At 36.4% G+C, this 25766-nt stretch overlaps 1 protein-coding gene across 2 annotated transcripts in view; it reads right to left on the bottom strand.

Annotated features, from left to right (window-relative positions):
- LOC150109241 (prestin-like) overlaps positions 1-25766 on the bottom strand; it is a 399320-nt gene that overhangs the window by 304554 nt on the left and 69000 nt on the right. For both annotated transcript variants that reach the window (XM_090406615.1, XM_090406623.1), the window contains one exon: positions 2998-3108. In XM_090406615.1, coding sequence (XP_090262741.1) covers positions 2998-3108 — 111 coding nt within the window. The remainder of the gene's footprint in view (positions 1-2997; positions 3109-25766) is intronic.

Below are 25766 nucleotides of genomic sequence, written 5' to 3' on the forward strand. Positions count from 1 at the left end.
TCCATATATACACTGACGGAAGCAAAACTGGAGGGAATGTCAGCTGTTCTTTAGTTGCATATAACAGGCAGTCCCTTATACAAGAACTCTGCCCTAGACTGCATCCACTCTGTTCCAACAACCAAGCAAAACAACTTGCTATAGTTCAATCACTTATATATCTCCAGGAATTAGAAGTCAACACCTCTCATCAAAAGACAGCAACAATTTACAGTTCACAACAAAGTTGACAGCTGACCTTCATACCATATCTATTGCAACAGTTATTCAATTTAGTCTGGGAATCTTGCAAACTTGTAGCGGATTTATTTAGAAGTATAACATCGTCTGCATAAAGCAAACGGCTGACATTAACATCTCCAATTCTGATATCATGTTTAATACCACTTTCCTTCATAATGTGATCCATATAGATAATGAATAACAGAGGGGATAATGTACATCCTTGTCACACACTAGATTTAACATTAAACCATCTTCCTGTACTTCCTTCAATTCTAACTGCTGACTTACAACTCAAATAAAGACTAAGTATTGCTTGATATAATGTCCCATTGACACCATATAACTGTAGCGTATAGAATAGCTTCTCTCTTGGTACCTTGTCACATGCTTTTTCCAGATCGACAAAACTTAAATACAGATCTTTGTTATATTCCCATGCTTTCTCCACTATTTGTCGTAAAGTGAAGATCTGATCCTGACAGCCTCTATTTGGCCTGAATCCAAAACTGGAGGGAATGTCAGCTGTTCTTTAGTTGCATATAACAGGCAGTCCCTTATACAAGAACTCTGCCCTAGACTGCATCCACTCTGTTCCAACAACCAAGCAAAACAACTTGCTATAGTTCAATCACTTATATATCTCCAGGAATTAGAAGTCAACACCTCTCATCAAAAGACAGCAACAATTTACAGTGACAGTAGAAGCACTATAGATGGCATAAAAAACCAGAGCAAGCATATAGCATTAATAGAACAGACAAGAAAGCTGGTTTGGAATCTCACTCTATCTGAATGGGAAATCAAGTTCTGCTGGGTGAACGCAAATACTGGGGTTGCAGGAAACGAGAGAGCGGATCAGTTGGCTAAAGAAGCGGCTAGAAATGAACGACTAGGAACAAGTTACCAAAAGTACTCAAAATCTGCTATAAAAACACTTGCATAAGTGTTTTTATAGCAGATTTTGAGTACTTGTGGGAAGAAGAATGGAAAACATCAAAAAACGGATCATCAACAAAACAATTCTTTCCTAGCATCAGAAGCAAACTCCAGCTGAAAAAACACGCCATTTCTTCAGGTTTAACCACACTATTAATGGGACATGGAAAACTAAGACACTACTTACACAGATTCCATATTCTGGAATCATGTATTTGTAGTTCACAACTTCAACAGACTGTTGACTACATACTTTACAACTGCCAGCTACTGGACTCCATACGATGCCCCTAATGCAACACGTCATTACTTCTGGAGACAAGTGGCCAGTGTCAAAACAGAGACTTATCGAAATGTATTACTCAGAATTAATTAAATTGGCCAATAACATCAAGTACCAGTCGTTGTAAAGTAACATAAATTACTGATATTGTATGAATAATTATATAGTGTAAATATATGTATATATAAAAATATAAATATCAACGTAAAAGTCTGAATATGTACATATAGATGTAAAAATATAAATGTAAATATGAATATTAATACAAAACTGGAAATGTAAATATGAATATTAATACAAAACTGGAAATGTAAATACTAATACAAAATTAGAAATGTAAAAGTTAATCAGTACTTGGAAGCTATATGTAATATATGCATTGGAGCATGTAGGAATAAATTATCTCCTGGTAGAGTTACCATTGGGAGAAAAAGGCATGCAAGCGGGCATGCATGCATGCACACACACACAGAGAGAGAGAGAGAGATCCTGAAGCAAGTAAACAAAACAACATTATGACCATGGAACATTAGAAATAAGGATAGACTAAGGGAACATAAGTTATAAAAATAGGAAAGTAATAGTAATAAAAGAACGGCAATGACAATGACATGTGATGTATTACTTCCAAAAGTTTCTGGAGTGACCACTAGATAAAACTACAGCAGCTAATATAACTTTCCTGCTAATATAAGTGGAACAAAATCTGCTGAGTTATTTGCCATTTCACAGTTTTAGCTTTCATAATTGAGAAATAATACCTTATAAAGTATGACTGTGTTGTGTCCTTTGTAATTTCTGCCCCATTAAAAATGGCAGATTTTAAAGAATATGGCATATATATGCATATCAAGTTTTGCTTCAAGCTGCTAAAAACCTTCAAATGTTACAACTTGATTTCAAAGAGGAACCTGAGCAGAACTTAAATATCAAATTGATTTTCATTTCCAAGTATACAAAGCAGGCTGCATGGAATAGCAGTCTGCTCTGAAGCACTCCTCATATAAGTTAGTGTAAGGAGAAAATTTTCACAGGAAATACAAAAAACAAGAGGACATTCCCAGAAATTAAGGAAAAGTGGAGTAAACCAAGGAGTAATGAGAATTTTTTTTACAAAGAGAGTGCATTATCTATGAATGACTTTAAGGAAAGAGATCATGTGACAACAGTGAGATGACCAAGATCAGTCTCCTACCAATGAATCATGTGACTCTAATAGAGGCCAATAACATACTTAATACTACTATTAATATTTCAGCATATAATAATAATATAAACATTTCTAGATTTATTCATACAAAATTTTCATTATATACTTTTGTTATTAGGAATAATGGTCACCGTTATTAGAAAATCACTAACTTATGATTTTAGATGCATTTAGAGATGAAGAATGAAAAAAAAAAAGTACATATAAACTATCATGCATTCTTAATTGCACATCATACTTTTTTCCCAATACCCATGATAGGAACAAATATTTCGATTTTTTTTTTTTTTTTTTTTTTTTTTTTTTATTTCTCTCTAAATTCCTAATGCATATTGTTGCTTACCTATGGATATATGTCTTGAAGTACCCATTAAAAAATATATCAAAACTGGATAAAATGAGGTATACAGACCATAAATGGCTGGAACAGAGGCCAAATGAGCATATGCCATACCTAAATAAGAAAATGGTACATATATTATATATAATCTTATTCCAGATAAGTTTTCATTTCATAAGAATACCGTCAGTCAACAATTATTTTGTCTATTAGAGACCTAATCAGGTCTAATAACTGATAAACAACATCCTAAATATAGTGGGGAGCATATATTCTAGTGCAATTGATGAATGTTTTTGAATCCACCTTTTTCATCCCATTTCACAATATCCTTCACATTCAGCAACTGATACTTTTGTACTAAAGATGAGGAAGGCCCCATATCTGTATTAAAAGTTGGAAAAATATTTTGTTTGAGTGGCTGCTCTTACAAATATATATATATATATATATATATATATATATGGGGGTGATGGTTGATAGAGACTCAAAACTTCATCGACATTTTGTTAAAATTGTGAGGACAACACAGCAGATTATGGGAATGATGCAGAGAACATCGACATGTAGAAATAAGGATGTTTTGATTCCATTGTACAAGATTTTGATCAGGCCACATATGGATTATTGTGCACAGATTTGGTTGCCTGGTTTTCAAAAGGATGATGACATGTTGGAGACAGTTCAGAGACAATTGACTAAGTTGGTTTTGGTCTCTGGAATGTGTAATATTATTATTATTATTATTATTTTATTTTATTTATTTTTTTATTATTATTATTTGACACCTCCAGGGAGTCCAAAGACTTATCGAGGGAGGGCACCTGCTCTACATCTCTGTCTCCACCATTCAATCCTCCAACTGATCACAACTACACCAATGCTATCTACTGCCGACCACCACCACTAGTATTTCCACAATCACAAACGTTCATGCCCACTGCGGGATTTGAGCTTGCAGCCTTTTGGCTGGAGAGCGAATGTGCTAACCACTCGGCCAGCCAGGCTGGCAGGACAGATTGGGAGAATGCAAATTACAGAGCCTAGTGGATAGAAGAAAGAGAGGAGACATAATTGATCTGTCCTGATATTCCACATTCCAGAGACCAACACCATATGTGACCTGATTAGTCTTGTACAATGGAATTAAAACATCCTTATTTCTACATGTCAGTGTTCTCTGCATCATTGGCATAATTCACTGTGTTGTCCTCATCCACTGTGTATGTGAAAGTGGGACCTCCCAAGATGAGGCTCTTGACACATATTGGGAGGTCTGTTACTAATAATACAATGCTATATAATAATAATAATAATAATAATAATAACCAAATGATATAATGTATAAAAATTTGTAGTAATATTAAAAAAAATTCACATATAGTCCCATTTATATTTCAAACCATTTTACCCTCGATCGAATAGATTTTCTTGATGCTGTTTTAAGGATACTTGTGACATAAGACTGAATGATAAATGAACGTAAACACAAGAAAGATATTTAATTAACCAAATACTTCGGTCTGGAAATAGCAGACCATCTTTAGTGGTATTACAAGAGCAGTTTTAAAAAATACAAGCTAGAATACTAACAATAGATCATTAAAAATAGAACACGCTGCATGATGTTATATCACTAAGTATTAAGTATAAAATGGAACATTTTGAAGTAGAGACATGATTGAAAAAAAATAAAAAATAAAAAATTAATGAGTAATCTTGATTAGACTTTCCCATATTTTTGATATAGATATACAGTCATTACGATTCAGGTTGGGATGATGGAGTAAGGCCTCCACGCTTTCCTTGAACAAATGCTCGAACCTATAACGGAATCTATGTAAGAGGCGAGTCTTGGACCAAAAGATGCTGTGGTCGGTTTCAATCCCGTGTTGAGCCAATCCAGACTTTTCAGGTTTGTTGTGAAGAATGGAGGATTGGTGTTCTTGGATTCTTTTTTCAAGAGAACGTCCAGTCTGTCCAAAATAGGAAAGATCACAGTTGCAAGGAATTTGATAAGCTCCAGGAAGAGATAAAGTTGAGCGTTTGTCTTTAGGAGAAGGAAAATGAGAAGACAATTTGTTAATAGGTGAATACGTAGTTGTTAAATCATATTTCTTTAAAATTCTTGTGATAGGTTCTGAAATACCAGAGATATAAGGAATAGGCACTCGCCCAAGACCAGCTAACTTGGCTATGGCTGAGGAAGATCCTTAAGCTCCTCACGTTGTTGACGGGAATCGAACCGAGGACACTCCTTTCCCAGGTATATGATTGTGAAGTACATAACCACTAAGCTAACCGCACAGACTTAATATTCTGGTGAGGTCTTATCAAGATCTTGTAATGAGGCAAAATGACATCCCTGCCTTCTTCTAGTTTTTTCTAGCCTAATCCCACCAATATAATATGACATTGGATATCAAATCACGCTGAATTGAATGACTTTACTGACACTGAACTGACATCAATTGTCCCATGCCCGCAATTCCAGCCTATTCAATCATTCTGCAAGTACTGCATATTAGCAGCATTCCTGATTACTCTACCTATCTTTGAATCATCAGCATATAGCTGTATGTTATCTGTCAAATCCTGCCTAATATCATTAATATACAGACTGAATAACAGTAGCCTAGGGACTAATCCTTGTAATACACCAGTTACCTTAAATCTTGTAGACTCAGATCACCCCATATACCACTGCTTGATATCTGTCAGTCAGCCATCATCTTATCTACACTAATATTTTATAATCCAAACCCATATTCTACAATTTATGCAACAGTCTTCCATGTTGTATTCTGTCAAAAGTCTTAGCCAAATGTCAGTCAGCCATCATCTTATCTACACTAATATTTTATAATCCAAACCCATATTCTACAATTTATGCAACAGTCTTCCATGTTGTATTCTGTCAAAAGTCTTAGCAAAATCCAAAAGTGTCATGGTGTATCCATTCCCTTTGTCTAGTTCAATGGTGACATTATTATAGTATGTAAACAAGTTGCTAAAACATGACCTTCCGTTAGTTAACCCATGGTGTTCATTGCAAATTACAGATTAACTTTCAACCCATTTCTGAAATCGAGCCGTAACCAATTTTTCAAAAAATTTCACTGCCACCTGAGATATTATTTAGTTTATAGATGGATACAATAGGTCTTTGCACCAGCCTTGTGCAATGAAATTACCATGCATTATTTCCATTTCTGCAGAATCCTCATTGTTCTGAAACTCATATTAAACAGTATGGTCAAAGAAATAGCCAGTTCAGCTGAACACTTTTAGCTTCTATGCTGATATCTCATCAGTCCCTATTATCCCTAATACCTTCTCTTCACACACCTGAGTTTCTTCTGAAGAGGTAGCAGTTAACTCAATGTTGTATATACTAGGTTGATACTTCTAGGAAAATGGGCACTCATTAGTTGAAGAACTTCTTCTGCATCTGTAACCCTTTAAAATTCGATGGAGCATAATAATTTTTCTAAAATTTTATTGCATCGACTTTTACAGGAGTCACATCCAAAATTCACAAAAAGTAAACTTGTAAATTTTATATGTAAGTAATACTAACAGCCCATATAAATTAGCCCAGAAAAATTAGCATGATACTGTGTAAATAGAAGATATGTGAATATGTAGATCAACGGAAAATGCCCTAGAAATCAGAAATATGTTAGAATTTATCTATGTAAGTAATACCAAAAGCCCATGTATAGAGACCCATGGTCTCTATACATGGACTTTTGTATAGTGACCATGTATAAAGGAATTAAACATGCTAAAATAGAGTAAACAGATGTCTTAAAATAGAAGTTCAAGGGCAATACTATAGAATTCAGAAATGTATTTGATGTTATTGCTTAGTATTGGGTGAAAAATAAACCTATTGTAACCAAAGCAGTCCGATACTGCCTTCAAGGTCAATAGCAAAAGTGGGCGGTATACATCAGAAGCTGCTATGCTATGCTGTAAAAGGGATTAAATGTACGCTTCAGGGAGATCTAGAAGGATAAGAGTTTACACGTGAAAGGTACAGAGGTCTAAGACCTTACTTCAAAGTTTGCACAGGAATATCTGGGGTCAAAAATCTTCGTGCAGGGTCCCACGAGAAGCCAATAAAAGGATCATAGATTCGACTATCATGATCGACTATCGAGCATCGACAGATTTGATGCCAGGAGAAAAGAAGGGAGTCGATCCATGGACTATGTCAGATCCGGATGAAGTCGTGGAGGGTAACCGGAGGCAAAACCTTACAGAGCGAATAGCGGCCCAGGACCAGGATGACAAAGCCTTGACCGTCAGACCTTGTATCCCAGTGCCTACAATGTGGAAGATCATGCTCCACACCAACGAGCCATTCCAGAGGAGAACACGGTATCCATGAAACCTCTAAAGTGAAGTGATAGACCAAGCCCTAGCATAGAGAGGGATCCAGAATAAGTCTGTAAAGGAAATACAACTAAGTGCTGTACCTATGGCGAAGTCAGGTGAGTTGAATTTTGTTGCAAACCCTTTTTTTATTTATGATGTGAAGGACTTTTAGAAAGACTGAATTTATAGAACTACTATATACAGTAGATTGACAACTTGTTTGCATGGAGAGAAGCTGTTTTTAAAGTAATTGTAAAAGACATTAATGAAAAATTTGACTTACATTGTATTGTGAAGAACTGGTTCAGAAGAACTGACAAGATTATAGAATTAAGAAATATAATGTTATGAGAAGTAGTTTGCTTAAAGAGTGCTATATTTTATGTGCAGGTTGGAACTGGAGATTATAATTAATCAAAGCTGGAAATTCCTAAACTGTAAATGGGCTGATAGTTAATAGTTATCTAATTTAATTGTTTAATAATTTACGTCATTGGTATTTTGTTGCATGCCTAAGAATTTGTCCTATATGATGTTTTTTTTTTAAGGTGCTTAGCTTAGAGAGGAAAGGAAAGTAGCATCCTTTCAGTGCATACCTTGTATTACTCTTTTAGTATAAATAAACATGTTTGTATATCTAAAAGGAGTGCTGTCTGATTTTTTTTGCAACTGCACTGTTCTCAAAAAAAAAAAAAACGATCCTGTGAGTGGGGGGGGGGTATTGGAATTTGGTATGAATTTTAGATGATTTTTAGAGAATTTCATGAGTACATGAAAGGAAAAGGATAAAGTTAAAATTAACAAATAAAAATATAGAAACCAAGGATAAAGAAAGCAATATTTTACAACATTCAGTAGGTAAAAAAAAAACCTCGCTATTATAATGTGCAGCATCGACAGAATAAAATCCACAATAATTGAAATTAACAAGAGTGGATTTGGAACAGTTTTGCAGAAAGATCAGACCGACAAAAGTGTATAATAAATATAGATATTTTTGAAAAATTCTGTAAGAAAATTTTTTTAATCATGAATGTGGATAGTGCGAATTCAGAAGCCATGAGTAGTAACACAATGGAAGAGATACGCTCTGTAATCAGGTGTGAGGTAGAGAGGTTATACCAACCAATGATAGATAAAATAGACTCAGTTATCAAACAAATGCAAGAAATCAGAGCAGAATCATCCACGGAGACCTCGAGTAGTGAACGAATAAGTAACAAGGGGGCAAGCAGAGGGGAAACACCCCAATGCTATAACTGCCACAAGTTTGGGCAGTTACGAATTTGTGTCATTACGCAAATTTCATGTAACGACATAGAAATTTTGATTCAAAATGAAATAAGCATTTTGAATCAAAAATGCAATTTACTCGCCACCATCCCACAAGCAGATCTAGGAAAATAAGAGAATTTCAGGAACAACACACTAAGCTCATGACTGTCATTAGGGGAATACAGTATGATGTTTTGTTAGATACCGGATCCCAAGTTTTGATAAGAACTGAATCACTATTCAAAAGATTAAGGTCCAGAATATCTAACTGTGTCACAAAACTAAGGAGACCTGTTAAGCTAAGTAGAATCGCAAATCCCACAATTTATGCTCCAAGAAAATGAAAGGTAAACATGTGGTTGCCTGGTTTCGGTTTGAATGTCTTACCTGAGCTACTAATTCTCCCAGAGACCTCTCGACGTGGGGCTCGAATAATACTGGGAACCGACTTCTTAAAAAGTCATGGGTTCTCATGTAACTTCAGCACCCAGGAAGTTTCTTTGATGGGAATAAAGCAGGCTAAAGGAGATGCTCAGACATTTCCAACTGACAGAGGTAGTAAGGATAGAAGGATGCACAACCACAAATACAGATGTAATGAACATGCTGAGGTGCGTGAAAATGTATGTGGAAGGGAAGAAAATGATCCCTCAGTAATTAGAGACAGCCTACAAGATGATGTGGGAAAAATTTTTACATATCAAGTGTGAAGGTGACAGTAAGCCAAGAGGAAGACATGGAGCTTACAGAAAGTAAAGATAAAAGCACAATAGAAATAAACTTTATAGAGAAAGACAAAGGGAGCTGCGACAGATGTCCTACATGTTCAAATCACGTGCAGTTACGTACCTTAACAAAACTGCAGAGAATTCAAAGGGCAAAAGGAGGGTGATAGAAATGAGAGCAATAATTTTGAAGGTAACAGAGAGAGAGAGAGCATGGTATAAAGTGAACAATAAATGCCCAAGGAGTAAGTTGAGCACCAACACTGACAAATGTAATTCCCAACATCTATGGCACCAGAAAAAACTGACACATAGGAATGAGTGTTTTCTTAACTCAGAAAAAGGACAATAAAACTGAGATCCACTCCAGAGAGAGAGAATAACACACAGCACACAACTAATGTAAAGAAAAAAAAAACTTATCATCCACATTCGTGTCTAAAATTATTTTCGTGAAGGGGTGGGGCCTTTGTAAAATTCAATGCAGTGTCATAATTTTTCTAAAATTTTATTGCATCGACTTTTACAGGAGTCACATCCAAAATTCACAAAAAGTAAACTTGTAAATTTTATATGTAAGTAATACTAACAGCCCATATAAATTAGCCCAGAAAAATTAGCATGATACTGTGTAAACAGAAGATATATGAATATGTAGTTCAAGGAAAAATGCTCTAAAAATCAGAAATCTGTTAGAATTTATCTATATAAGTAATACCAAAAGCCCATGTATAGAGACCCAGAGGAATTAAACATGTTAAAATAGAGTAAACAGATGTCTTAAAATAGAAGTTCAAGGGCAATACTATAGAATTCAGAAATGTATTTGATGTTATCACTTCGTATTGGGTGAAAAAGAAACCTATTGTAACAAAAGCAGTCCGATACTGCTTCAAGGGCGGTATACATCAGAAGCTGTTATGCTATGCTGTAAAAGGGATTAAACGTACACTTCAGGGAGATCTAGAAGTCTGCACTTTCTAGAAGGATAAGAGTTTGCACGTGAAAGGTACAGAGGTCTAAGACCTTACTTCAAAGTTTGCACAGGAATATCTGGGGTCAAAAATCTTCGCGCAGGGTCCCGCAAGAAGCCAATAAAAGGATCATAGAATCGACTATCGTTATCGATTATCGAGCATCGGCAGATTTGACGCCAGGAGAAAAGGAGGGAGTCGATCCATGGACTAAGTCGGATCTGGATGAAGTCGTGGAGGGTAACCGGAGGCAAAACCTTACAGAGCGAATAGCGGCCCAGGACCAGGATGACAAAGCCTTGACCGTCAGACCTTGTATCACAGTGCCTACAACGCCGGAAGATTGCGCTCTCAGCCCCGTTAGCCATTCCAGAGGAGAACACGGTATCCATGAAACCTCTAAAGTGATAGACCAAGCCCTAGCATAGAGAGGGATCCAGAATAAGTCTGTAAAGGAAATACAACTAAGTGCACTGTACCTATGGAGGAGTTATGTGAGTTGAATTTTGTTGCAAATCTTTTTTTTTTTATTTATGATGCGAAGGACTGTTTAGAAAGACTGAATTTATAGAGCTGCTATATACAGTACATTGAAAACTTGTTCACATAGAGAGAAGCTGTTTTTAAAGTAATTGTAAAAGACATTAATGAAAAATTTGACTTACATTGTATTGTGAAGAACTGGTTCAGAAAAACTGACAAGCTTATAGAATTAAGAAATATAATGTTATCAGAAGTAGTTTGCTTAAAGAGTGTTATATTTTATGTGAAGGTTGGAATAGGAGATTATAATTAATCAAAGCATAGAAATTCCTAAACTGTAAATGGGCTGATAGTTAATAGTTATCTAATTTAATTGTTTAATAATTTACGTCATTGGTATTTTGTTGCATGCCTAAGAATTTGTCCTATATGATGTTTTTTTGTTAAGGTGCTTAGCTTAGAGAGGAAAGGAAAGTAGCATCCTTTCAGTGCATACCTTGTATTACTCTTTTAGTATAAATAAACATGTTTGTTATATCTAAAAGGAGTGCCATCTGATTTTTTTTGCAACTGCACTGTTCTCAAAAAAAAAAAAAAAACGATCCTGTGAGTGGGGTGGGGGGTATTGGAATTTGGTACGAATTTTGAGTTAAGAGTTAGCCACGACTGTATATAATTATAGAGGAGGAACTTTACTGGAAGCATAAATATTTTCTTATGCTATTTGGAGAACTTCAGTGGCGCAGCTAGTAATAAATAAATAAATTTCTAGAGACCTGTGGCATAAGGAAAGAATACTAAAGGTAGAGAAAGGGAAATAAGATTAAATGAGTACATGAAAGGAAAAGGATAAAGTTAAAGTTAACGAATAAAAATATAGAAGCCAAAGATAAAGAAAGCAATATTTTACAACATTCAGTAGGTTAAAAAAACCTCATATTATTACAACCCCTCACACCATCTGCATTCAGAAGAGTTATTCTTTCATATTCATTCTTTCTTTTATTTCCTTTATTTTAATATTTAATTCTAATATTTATTTTAAATTTCTTTATTTGTAGCAAATTGATAAAATTATTGTGGGTTGTCTTTAGCTTGTAGAGCCAGTTTCTTTTCATACTCAGGCTTAGCTTTCTGTACAACAGTTGTGACTGTTGTACAGAAAGCCTGCCGTTTATAATTTTCATAACGGACATCATCCTTATGCACATGGCATTCCTTCTACATCATCCGTTTCTTATGAATCTTTTGCTTAAAAAGATTATATATCTTTCTGACTCTTACCTTATTTATTCTTATAACTGGCACATCTGCTCTCCAGTCAAATGGCTGCACGTTCGAATCCTGCCTTGGGCACGAATGTTTGTGATTGTCAATGAAAATACTAGTGATAGTGGTGGGCAGTAGATGGCATTGGTGTAGATGACGATGGTAGTTTCAGTTTGCTGTAGTTGGGGGAATGAGTGGTGGAGACGGAGAGTTGTGAAGTGTGTGTGTCCCCCCCTCCCTCGATGAGTCTTCGGACTCGTTGGAGGTGTCACGTAATAATAATAACAACTCTTGGGACACATTCTGATATTGCATCATTTAAGTATTTTTTATTTAAATACTTCCCATGCATGTCAATGTTCTTCCCATCCAGCAACTGATGCCATTCCGCTGAACTCAGTATACTCCTCAGTTGGTCATTAAAAAAAGGTTACCTGCTCAGCATGTAACCTTTTTTAATGGAACATTCATAAACTTAGTCACTTCCCAAGTGGGTACCGAATGATCACTGTCACCAACTGGAGGCAAAATAGTTACATCTTTAACTGAAACACCCTCTGACACTATAATCAGATATAAACACTCTTTGATCTCGAGTTCCTTCTGTCACATTCTGCTTGAGGAAGTTGTCTTGCAACAACTCAAAAAATTTAGTTTCATTTTTCTCATGAGATTTTACTGTTACCCAATCAATAGTTGGATAATTAAATTCTTCCATTATGAATACTCTTTTTGCACCCATCATCTCTATTTGTCGATGCATTTCTTCATCACTAGCAACTGATCCATCAGGTCGGTAACAACACCCTCACTATGTAATTGATCTTGCTGGATTCCACCTCACACCAGATGGCCTCAAATTCACTACCACATGAAATACTGTTACTAGTACTACAATCATAGTTCTCAACACTAACTGGATTCAAGTCATTCGATATCATTAGCAGCACACCCCTTTCTCTCCTATCCTGTCTATCTATCCTTCCTAAAAATATACCCTTTACACTCAATACCAGTTAGTATGTCTGATTTTGATAACCATGTCTCACTAATGCCTACAATCTGAGGTCCCAACATAATTGACCAATGTTGGGACCATACTAAACATCAACATTATTACCAATTTCCTGATATGTGCCCTCAATGTATGTACAAGACAGCATAACATTATTACATAATTAAGTAGGCATTATTACAATCTCCTGTCAGAAAGTTTCCTCCAAATTAGTTTGTTACTTGTCAGCACTCCAATATTTTCAAATTTTATATTTCTATCTTCTGACTGAATTTTATAGATTTTGATCTTATTCTAGGTCTTTTTCCTGCAATCTTGGCATCAAACACCTATTTCACTAACCTTTTCTCTCCCATTCTGACCAAGCGACCATACCACTTTAGATGTGCACTGCTCAGCCATTTTTGAAAGCTAATAACATTAAGTTCCTTCCTAATATCTTCATTTTTAATATAATTCTTCTATTAATGCAATCTGTCACTCTCCTAATTTTTCCCAGAACTCTCATATCTGTGATCTCAAGTCATTAAACAACTGATTTATTTCGAAACCAACTTTCAGTTAAAACTGCTTCAAATACTGTCTTTTATACTGCTAGTTTAGTGTTTTGGATAATTATTAGTCTCTTAGTCTTATTTGTTTCTTTCTGAAATAAATAGACTAAAACAGTGAGATCCTTCTAAATAATAAATACAGGATGTTCTATTCAGTACAAATCAGGGAAGGGAAAGGACAGCAAAAATATTCAACACTAGTCGACTGACTGAGGATCTTCAGTTATTTGCTGATGATGCAAAGTTGGGAAGAATTATAAGTAGCACTGCTGATGCTGAATCCTTTCAAGAAGATTTAAATAGACTTTTTACTTGGACAAAAGAGTGGGGTTATAGTTTTAATATCAATAAGTGCAAGCTGTTGCATTTTGGAGTGCAGAAATATACGGCTATATACTATACTGATGGTGCCGTACTGCAGGAAGTGGATGAGATTAGAGATTTGGAAGTGATGGCTGACAGTAGACTAAAGTTTAGAGGGCATATTGCTAGGGTTGCAAAGGTTACACATCATAGTGCTGCTATGATAAGTACTATAACATGCAAGGATAAGGAAGTGGTTGTGCCACTGTATAAAGGCACTGGTCAGACCACACTTGGACTATTATGCTCAGATCTGGTCACCTGGTTTTAAATGTGATGTGAGACATTGGAGAGGATCCAGAGGTGAGTGACTAAGACAATATCAGGAGTTTGGAATGCTGGCTATGGAGAAAGGTTGAAGAGATGTGAATTGCAGAGTTTGGTAGATAGGAGGAAGAGAGGTGATATGATAAAGATGTTTAAGTTAGTGAGAGGATTTTATCAGATTAATCCAGAGGGAATTATAAAAAGAGTAGAAGGCGAGAGGGGAAGAACCAGAGGTCATTGCAGAGTTTGGTAGATAGGAGGAAGAGAGGTGATATGATAAAGATGTTTAAGTTAGTGAGAGGATTTTATCAGATTAATCCAGAGGGAATTATAAAAAGAGTAGAAGGCGAGAGGGGAAGAACCAGAGGTCATTCCTGGAAGTTATGCAAAAGTGTGGTGAAGAAAGGTGTGAGGAGTAGATTTTTTACATGGAGAATTGTCAGTGAATGGAATGCATTACCTTGCATTGTTAAGTGTTAAGGACTTTAAGATTCTATATGATAAATCTGTTGTCAGTTGAATGAACCTTCCACGATGAGTCTGTCGATTCCATGAGGGTGTAATAATAATAATAAAACGTGAAGACAAATTTCTTCATTGCAAACAATTTCAAGTAGAGTTCTTGTGGAGAAATTTCAAATTGGGGAACTGGATAGAGAAAACTGACTCAAAAATTTCCTCCACCTCTTCCATAGGAGAACCTCTTGTGGAAGATGGGGAGGAAATTTTCCAGTCAGTACAGAAGGCAACTGATATAAAATAAATCAGATATAAAACAAAAAAGGTTAGATCTCCTATTGGAGATCTGACTAGGAGAATCTCCAACTCAAGATCTACTCGTCCATTCTACATTTGATGATGCTTTTAATAAAATGGCCAGCACAATATCATGTTGCTAGTGCTTGCCATGTATATAACAGTTTTTTTTTGTTATTTCTTTTATTCTTTATTTTAAAATTCTTATTTTGCTTAATTAATTTTTTTGCTATTGGTTTTATTTATGTGTTTGCATTATCTGATAAGTTATCTATGCTCAGTCATAAGTAGTGCATGTTCAGCATTTCTAATTAGATACTATCTTAGTAATGATTGAGTCTTGCACCAAGTGCTATGCCATCTTTATCTTCAAAAAATGCACACAGGAATGTCAAATTAATAATCCTTCCTTAATTAAATAAACCTCATTTAATTAAGATATGTTTAGCATCATTGTGATAGAAGGGTTGACCCATTAGCAAAATTGCTTTGCTTTTTCAATTTAATAATAATAGTTTTTCACAATGATCACTGCTATTATTGGTCATGCTGCTAATAATATCTGATGACTTGAAACCAGTTAGTGTTGAGACCTATGATGGTAGTACTTATTATCATCATCATCATCATTGGCTTGACAGTCCTAGATGGGCTCTGGCCTTCTTCAAAATCTTCTGCCAACCTTCCTTATTCAATGCCAAACTCCTCTAATTTTGACTCCTAAAATCTTAATATCTTGCATCACTCCATCTTCCCATCTTAATTTAGATCTTCCAATTTTTCTTTTTCCTTCTGGCTTAGCATTAAACATCTTAACTATTCTATTACTATCCATGTGTATAATGTGTCCAGTCCAACTTAATCTATTTATTTTTATGTACTTAATAATGTCTGGCTCATTAAATAAACTGTAATTTTCCTCCATACACCATTCTCTTGTACTGCTCCAAAAATATATCTGAGAACTCTTCTTTCAAACAGACCTAGCAATCTTTCATCTGCCATTGATAATACTCAGTTTTCAAAGGCATAATTAACACTGGTCTTACAAGTATTTTGTACATCATTATCTTTGTTTTTCTTGAGATCAGATGTGACTTTATTTGTTTCTTAAGTCCACAAAAAGCATCTATTTGCAGAAAGAATACGTCTCTGAATCTCAGTAGTGATATAATTTTTACAATTAACTTCTGATCCCAAGTACATAAAACTGTGTACAATTTCAAATTTATAAGAACCAATTTCAATTTGAGAAGGGTTATTATCACAAATCTTTCTAGTTACTGGCATAAACTTTGTCTTTTCTTGGTTAATCTGTAAATTCATCTTCTTTGCTGCCTTTTCTAATCTGATGAAATTTCTTCCATTGCTTTTCATATCCTTCCTATAATATTGAATATTGTAGAAAATAGTTTCCCTTGTATTAATTGCAGCATCTCTGAAAACCTTTTCAAGTGCTATGTTAAGCAGTAAGCAAGCTAAGCCATCCCCTTGTCGAACACCATTTTTTTATATATGTTGGATCAGACAACATGTTCTGAATTTTGATCTGACGATGAGTGTTTCTCATTGTAGCTTTAACTAAAGCAATAAGTTTTCATGGAATCTGTAGTTATAAATGCAAATTCATTGCAATAAATAAGTTAGTTCTATCTATGCTATCATATGCAGCTATGAAATCTATGAAAATGTGGTGTGTTTCAATTCCCAATTCATTACATTTTTCAAGTAATTAGAGTATATTAAAAATCTGATAATTTGTGGATTTTCCTTGAAGGAATCCACACTGATAATTACCAACATTCTCTACATAGGAATAAAGTCTCTTAAATAGAATGTTAGAGAAAATTTTATAAGTTTATTTTCATTAATCCAGATTTTGTTGATAAGTTGACAATGACAATAGTACTAATAACAGTATTGCATGTGACAGTGAATTTCAAACCATCTGGTGTGAAGTGGAATCTAACAAGATTAATTATATAGTGGGGTGTTGTTACAGACCTGGTTGATTGGCTGCTAGTGCCGAAAAAATGCACCAAAAAATAGAGACAATGGGTGCGAAAAGAGTAATCATAATGGAAGACTTTAATTATCCAAGTATTGATTGAGTAGCGGTAAAATCTCATGAGAAGAATGAAACTGAATTTATAGAGCAGTTGCGAGACAACTTCCTCAAGAAGAATGTGACAGAAGGAACTCAAGGTCAAAGAGTGTTAGATTTGATTATAGAATCAGAGGGTGTTTCGGTTAAAGACATAACTATTCTACTTCCAGTTAGTGACAGTGATCATGCAATGCTCACTTGGGAAGTAACTAAGTTTATGAATGTTCCATTCAGAAAAGGTTACATGCCTGAACTACAAGGCAGGAAATTATGACCAACTAAGGAGTATACTGAGTTCAGAGGAATCGGTTGCTGGATGGGAAGAACATCAAATTCTTCCATGAATTCACCATGTATTTTGGATGTGCAGGAAGTTGACATCTGCCCTGGCATATTTGTTTAATATTAGTCTTACACTGAATCAAGTTCCAAAGGAGTGAAAGGAATGGAAGATTGCACTGCTTTATTAGGGAGGTGACAGAACTCAAGCATCAAATTATGGGCCAATCTGTGTGTGAGGTGTTGTGGATAAAGTATTGCAGAGACTAGTGAGATCCAGGATTCAGAATTGGGTTGACAACAACAGTATTATCTTTGATGGACAGCACAGATTTTCTAAAGGGATGCCATGTTTTAGTAATCAGCTTATTATAATTAGGTGACAGCTGCATTGGATGAGGAAGATAGATACAGAGTGGTATACTTAGATTTTGTGAAGGCTTTTGATAGATTACCATATGATAAGTTGATAGTCAAACTAGAGCAGATGGGATTGGACTAGTATATTGGATTTTAGATTACTATTTGACAAGTATCAGTAAGTTGCGTATGGAAAAGCAATATCCTGAAGAGGAAAGTCACTAGTGGCATGTCTCAGGGGTTTGTTTTATGGCCATTGCTATTTAACCCGCATGCTAATGATATTGGAGAAGATCTGAATCGGGATATTCAATTGTTTGAAGATAATGCAACATCAGGAAGAACTAAAAGGAGTAGAGTAGATGTTGTGACCTTAAAAGAAGATGTGAATATACTGAGTGAATAAGCATGGGAATGGGGATGGATTCCAATTCAATGTTGTGAAATGTAAAGCTTAAAATTTGGAAAACAAAGATGGTATGTAGAATTTACTCTTGGTGTGGATGTATTGTTGGAAAGAGATAAAAGATCTTGGGGTGATGGTGGATAAGGATCCAAAATTCTAAGGACAAATTTCCAAAATTGTGAGGACAACATAATAAATTACGGCAATGATGTGGTGTTCCAGAAGAAAGGATTTTTGATTCCAATGTATAAGGCCTAGATTAGCCCACAATGAACTACTGTACACAGATTTGGTCTCTTGGTTTTCAAAAGGATGAAGAGGAACTGGAAGGGTTCAGAGACGATTGACGAAGGTAGTTTCTGGTCTCTAGAATGTTGAGTATGAAGAAAGGCTGAGAAGATTTAAATTCAGAGTCTAGTGAATAGCAGTAAGAGAGATGATATGATAGAACTGTACAAGTTAGTGAGGGGTTGTTGTAGGATTAATGTTGAAGAAGTTTTTCATAAAGTAGTGGGAGATGGGGGAAAACAAAAAAAAGTCATCCCTGGAAGCTGTATAAGGAGAGTGTGAGCAAGAGAGTGGAAAACAGGTTTTTTCATGGAGAGTTGTGAATGGATTGGAATGCATTGCCTGAAAGTGGTGTCTGCAGAGAATTCTGAATGTATTTAAAGCACAGTATGATGAGCTGTGCATAACAAAGGGACCTCCCCAGTGAGTCTGACTTCATGGGGGTCTTAAGAGGGGTGATATGAAAGAGATGTGCAAGTTGGTGAGGGGATGTTGTAGGATTAATGTTGAAGAGGTTTTTCAAAGTAGTGGAAGATGGAAGCTGTATAAGGAGGGTGTGAGCAAGTGGGAAACAGGTTTCTTCATGGAGAGTTGTGAATGAATTAGAATGCATTGCCTGAAAGTGTGGTGTCTGCAGAGAATTCTGAATGTATTTAAGGCACAGTATGATGAGCTGTGTGCATAACAAAGGGACCTCCCCAATGAGTTTGACTTCGTGGGGATCTTGGGATAATAATAATAATAAATTTATGTTATTTAAATTAAGGGGATATTAAATCCCACATTGTTTTAAAACTGAATGAGAAACTCAAAGATTGGAATCAGAGAGTTTCATGCCAAATATAGTAAACTATAAAAGTATCGGCGATTACTAGCATGAGCTAATACAAGTAGTCCTAGTACGTAGTACAATCTCGGACAACTTGCAGCAGAGGTAGTAAAGTTCTGATCGCTATTCTTGGTATTTTCCATAATGTAAAAACACATTTCCTAGGAAATGTATGCTGTTATTACATTATGGTGAGAGGTCACTACCCAGACCGGTTTCAACCTTTTTTGAGGTTTCATCAGTGAGTAGCTAGACCAAATAGATACCAAAGGGTAGCAAAAAGAACTTATATACTCTGCTATAGGAGTTGTCAAAAAGGTGCAACCATTAAGTTACTTAAATATAAAGAGCCCATAGGCTTCATTTCGGCGATATAAACATTATTTAAATTAAGGGGATATTAAATCCCACATTGTTTTAAAACCAAATGAGAAACTCAAAGATTGGAATCAGAGTCTTGCCGAATATAGTAAACTATAAAAGTATCAGCGATTACTAGTGTGAGCTAATGCAAGTAGTCCTGGTGCATAGTACAATCTTGGGCAACTCGCAGCAAAGGTGGTAAAGTTCTGATCACTATTCTTGGTATTTTCCATAATGTAAAAACACATTTCCTAGGAAATGTATGCTGTTATTACATTATGGTGGGAGGTCACTAATCAGACAGGTTTCAGCCTTTTTTGAGGCTTCATCAGTGAGTAGCTAGACCAAATAGATACCAAAGGGTATAGCAAAAAGAACCTATATACTCTACTATACGAGTTGTCAAAACTGAAAACTTTTAAATATTTAAGTAATAAATTTATGGAAAATAAAACAAAAGAAACTGTGGGGGGGGGGGGGGAATCATGGGAATCAGAAAAGGAAAATGGCAGGAAATCATATGTTGAGGAGAGAACACAGAAGTTTAAATTAAACTTATTATTATTATTATTAAACAAGACCTCATGGAGTCAAAGACTCATCTAGGAGGTCCTTTTATCTCACACACATCTCATCATACCGGGTCTTAAACACATTCAAACTCCTTGCAGACACCACACTCTCAGGCAAGGCATTCCAATCATTCACAACTCTGCATGAAAAAAACCTGCCTCTCACTCCCCTACTCACACCCTCTTTATACAGTTTCCAGGGATGACCTCTGGTTCTCCCCTGATCTCCCACTATTCTTTGTAGAACTTCTCCAGCACTGATCCTATAACAACCCCTTACCAACTTATAGGTCTCTATCATATCTCCCCTCTTCCTTCTCTCCACTAGACACTGCAAATTACATCTTTTCAATCTTTCCTCATACTCGACATTCCAGAGGCCAGAAACTACCTTAGTCAATCGCCTTTGGACCCTTTCCAACATCTCTTCATCCTTCTGAAAACCAAGTGACCAAATCTGGGCACAATAGTCCATGTGTGGCCTAATCAAAGCCTTATACAATGGAACAAGAATCTCCCTACTTCTACACGTCAGTGTCCTCCTCATCATTCCCAGAAGTCTTTGTGTTGTCTTCACAATTTTGGCGATGTGTCCCCTAAATTTTAGATCCTTATCCACTATCACTCCCAGATCTCTTATTTCCTCTACTTCCAACAATATATTCTCACCAAGCATAAATTCTACATCCCATCTTTGTTTTCCAAATTTTAAAACCTTACATTTTGCAACATTGAACTCACATACCCATTTGCTTGCCCAATCACTCAATTTATTCAAGTCTTCTTGCAAGGCCACAACATCTTCACTACTCTTTATGGTTCGTCCCAACTTTGCATCATCTGCAAGCAACTGAATATCTCCATCCAAATCTTCGCCAATATCATTAATATACAAGTTAAATAGTAATGGCCCTAAAACAGATCCCTGAGGCACTCCACTAGTGACTTTCCTTTTCCTGGATATTGCACCCCCATACACAACTTGTTGATACCTCTCAGATAGCCAGTCTCCAATCCAATGCACTAATCTAATATCCAACCCCATCTGCTCTAGTTTGACAGTCAACTTATCATGAGGTACTCTATCAAAAGCTTTTGCAAAATCCAAGTATATTACTGTGTATCCTTCTCCTCTGTCCAAGGAAGCAGTCACTTTATTGTAATAAGTAAGTAGATTACTAAAACACGACCTCCCTTTAGCAAATCCATGCTGTCCATCAAAGATTATACCATTGTTGTCAACTCAACTATGGATCCTAGTTCTCACAAGCTTCTCCAACAACTTAACCACAACACCTGACACACAGATAGGCCTATAGTTTGATGCATGAGTTCGATCACCTCCTTTATGAAGTGGCACAATCTTGCCCTCCTTCCACTCTTTAGGGACTTGACCAAGTGCAAGACTCGTATTAAAAAAATATGTCAAGGCAGGTGTCAACTGTCTGGCACATTCCTTCAGAATACGCGGTGATATATTATCAAGTCCCACAGCCTTATTTACATCTAGTTTACTCAACTCCCCAAACACCTCTTGCTTACTTACAGTCAGTCTCTCCTCCCCATCATCAACTGCTCTTAATCTCTCCATGAAGTCACATTCACAAGATTGAAAGATCTTTATGAACTGCTCATTAAGTATCTCCACCACACATTCTGCAACAGCTGTCTTTATACCATTTCCTCCAATCAATGTCATCCTTCCATAATCATTCTTTCTTTTGCTGGCTACATATCGAAAGAACTCCGTAGGATTCTTTTTAGCTTCATTAGCTAACTGCTGTTCATACCTCTCTTTAGCTACTCTCACCAACCAAGTCACTCTCCTTGCCTGGTCTTTGTAGAACTCATGAAATTGGTTACTTCCACTTCTCTTATGCTGCCTCCACAATGCCCTTTTTCTCTGTTTTGAATGCTTAATCTCTTTATTCATCCATCTCACACCTAACTTATTTAACCTTCTCACCGGTGGTATACATTTAGACATTGCATCCACTAAATATTTTTTGAAAATCCCCCAAGCTGCATTGATCTCTTTTCCAGCTAACTCCTCATTCCATGCTACACCTGCAAGCTGTCTCCTGGGCTCTTCATAATCACCCCCCTTGTAGTTCCACATATACCCTTTTTTCACAGGGGTCCTTGCACTGCTGGTAACCACCCAAGTAATCACCTCATGGTCACTTTCACCAATTGGTGGATGATTTGATACCTCATTGATAATTACATCCTCCGATGAGATGACCAAATCCAAGACCCTTAATCCTCTTGTGCCCTCTGTTACATACTGTCTCAGGTAGTTATCCCTCAAAAACTCAAGAAACTCATTTTCTTTACTTCCAGTTGCTATCTCTTCATTCCAGTCTATATTGCCATAATTAAAATCACCCATAATGATCACCCTTTTCTTATTTGCTTGGCTTATTTGACTATACATTTCACTATCACCACCATCCACATTACCAGGTCTATAACAACATCCCACCAAGTATTTGATTCTATTCACCTCTATCTCACACCATACTGCCTCAAAACCACTGGCCCCATTTCCCTCTTGCATCTCTACCTTGTATGGACATAACTCTTTCTCTATCATCAATAGCACTCCGCCTCCCTTTTTACTCCTTCTATCCTCACGAAATACATCATACCTTTCCATCTCTATTCCTGTCAGGATGTCATCCTCATCTAACCATGTCTCACTTATTCTGACAATCTCTGGGTGCACAGACGCAATTAGTGCAACCATTTCATCCGCCTTGTTTCTTATACTTCTAGCATTGGTATACAAACACAACAACTCATTTCTGGATCTACAGCTAGTTCCACTGATACCACTCACTCGATGTGATCTCTCCATGCTGGACTGGGGCCCCTTTCTGCTTCTTTATTTTAGAACCCTTTGCAATTCCATCTGTTTCCTTTTGATCCCTGATCATCCCATCACTTTCCTGCCTACACATTCTCTCACCTCCTCTTGGAGCATCCACCTTTCTCATGCTGTGTATCCCTGTCCACCCTGAGCCTCGCCGTTTCCCTGCTCCTCTTGCACACCCATTCTCTCATTTTCTATACTCATACCACTCACTTCCACATCCATTTCCACTCCTTCAATCTCTCCTGTCTTACTCTCCTGCTCTTCCACATCACTCCCCTCTTTATCTGATTCATTCTCTCTATTCACTTCTCTACCTTCCAGCAGCAGTCTCTCCAAGCGACTCACACCATAACCACTCAAATGCAGTCCATCGCTCCCATACAGCTCACTTCGTCCCTCAAACTCATTCCACACATTAACAAGCTGTACTCCCATCTCCTCACACATTTCAGCCAGAATATCATTCATAATCCTTGCTCTCCACCTCATTTCACCACAATCATACCTAGGCAACACACTGACCACCCTTCCTGTCACACTATTCTCCTTTATCTTTCCAAGCAGTCTCCTGACATTCATTTTGACATGCTCTTTGTTCTCTCTCAAATCATTTGTACCAATTAATACAATTAACTCTTTTGCTCGTTCCCGCCTCATATTCAATGCCTCAATCACTCTACTCATTTTACCGCCTGGAAAACATACCTTGTGCATTTTATCCTCTAGCACACCTTTAATAATGGAGTCGCCATACAACGCCACTCGCTCATCTTTTGTTAACTCTTTCATGCCATCATGATTTATTTTAATAGTTTTGACCTGAATTCTCTTAATTTCATTCCGCATCCATTTCATTTCTTGCTTCATCCAATCCAATTCACCTTCTGAACCTCGCGACACATTCACTCTATCATTAAATCTTTCTAACTCTCGACCCCCTCTTCTCACTTTCCCTCTCATTCATCCTTCTTTGTTTCTGTACTTTCGGTCCAACATACGTCCAACTTTCGCTATCATTCTTCTCACTTTTACTGTCATTCATCTTTCTTTGGTTCAGTACTTTCGTTCCAACATGCGTCCAACTTTCGCCATCAGTCATTCTTATTTTTTCGCTACCATTCATTCTTTCGATTTTTTTTACTTGCGATTTCTGCACCACGCCATTTCTACTTTCATTCGTTCTCTCAATTTCGTTTCTTTCTGCCTCACTTTCGTCCCTTTTAACATCCGTTATGGTTGTCAAATCGCTCTTTTTCTTTTTTCCTGATTTTTTAACATTTTTTCGCCTGTCTTTCTCGCCATCCTTCTCTTGCAAACGTGCACTCGCGACACAAACGGTACTAGCACTTTCTGTCATCAACTTCATATTCGCATTCATCAATTCCTCGTTCAGGTCACATTTCGCACACACCCTTCTTCCATCCGCACTAAACATCCACAAATCATTTATGTAATCGAAGGAATACATATAACAGACCTCACACTTAACGAACCGACTGAAATCCAAATTAAAATCATGGAATGACAATGCCGCCGCCATTTTTTTTTTTTTTTTCTCTGCAGGTTACTAGGTCTAATATTAACGTTTTCGTATTTAGTTTAAGCAAGAAAAATAAAACCCAAATTAATAATATCGGTAGCGTACAACGTTTACAGCCGCTCTTACTTAAACAATTACGCATATATACTTAATTGTTCCTAGTAAAACTTATCTGAATCAGGAGCTCTTCAAAACACGTTCGTAGCGCTTGACCCCAAAGACTTGACCCCTAAACTTGCTAAGAAATTATATTTTTGTTTTATTATTAATCCAAAGTTTGTGCAAGAGGTATCTTCATGACCAGGCTATTTGTATACAGAGGCAGATGAATTCACATGAATTGACTTAATATTCTGTAATGCAAAGCCCACATGTATAATGCTACATTATGGAGGGCCATTAAACTGATTTCGACCTTTATTAAGATCTCATCAGTGGGAAACAAACCCAGAAGAGATAGCAAGGTTGAATTAATGCAGAAATCATATTTCTGCATTAATTCAAATTTGGATTAGACTATCTCTAATCGAAAATACTCTGGATTAGAGATGGTCAAGTTAAACAAGAATATATTTCTTAGTAAGTTTAAGTTGGTGAATTCTGCCCACTTCTGTCATGGAATTCAACCCTATCAATAGCAGAATTGCTCTAGTCCACCTGAGAGGAAAACCACTCAATATCACCATCATACAGGTCTATGCCCCAACCACAGATCACAAGGACTCCGAAGAAGAGGAGTTTTATGGTCAACTTAATGCAACAATCACCAGAGTGAATAGAAAAGGTGTTTTGATTGTACAGGGCGATTGGAATGCCAAAAATGGAACACACATCAGCAAGGATTATCTCCCATTTGTCAGACCATATGGCTATGGGGGAGACAAATGATAGAGATTTTGAATTGATCAATTTTGCCTCACAAAATGAACTTACAATTACTAACACTCTATTTCCCCATAAACCTTCCAGAAGATGGACATGGACTTCACCTGATGGTAAAACACACAACCAAATTGACTTTATCCTTGTAAGCACAAGATTTAAAAACTCCATCAACCTCACAAGAACCAGATCATTTCCTGGTGC

This window comes from Typopeltis vanoorti, chromosome 2, assembly GCF_054136105.1.
Source record: "Typopeltis vanoorti isolate ZY-2024b chromosome 2, IOZ_Tvanoo_1.0, whole genome shotgun sequence".
Classification (NCBI taxonomy): Eukaryota; Metazoa; Arthropoda; class Arachnida; order Uropygi; family Thelyphonidae; genus Typopeltis; species Typopeltis vanoorti.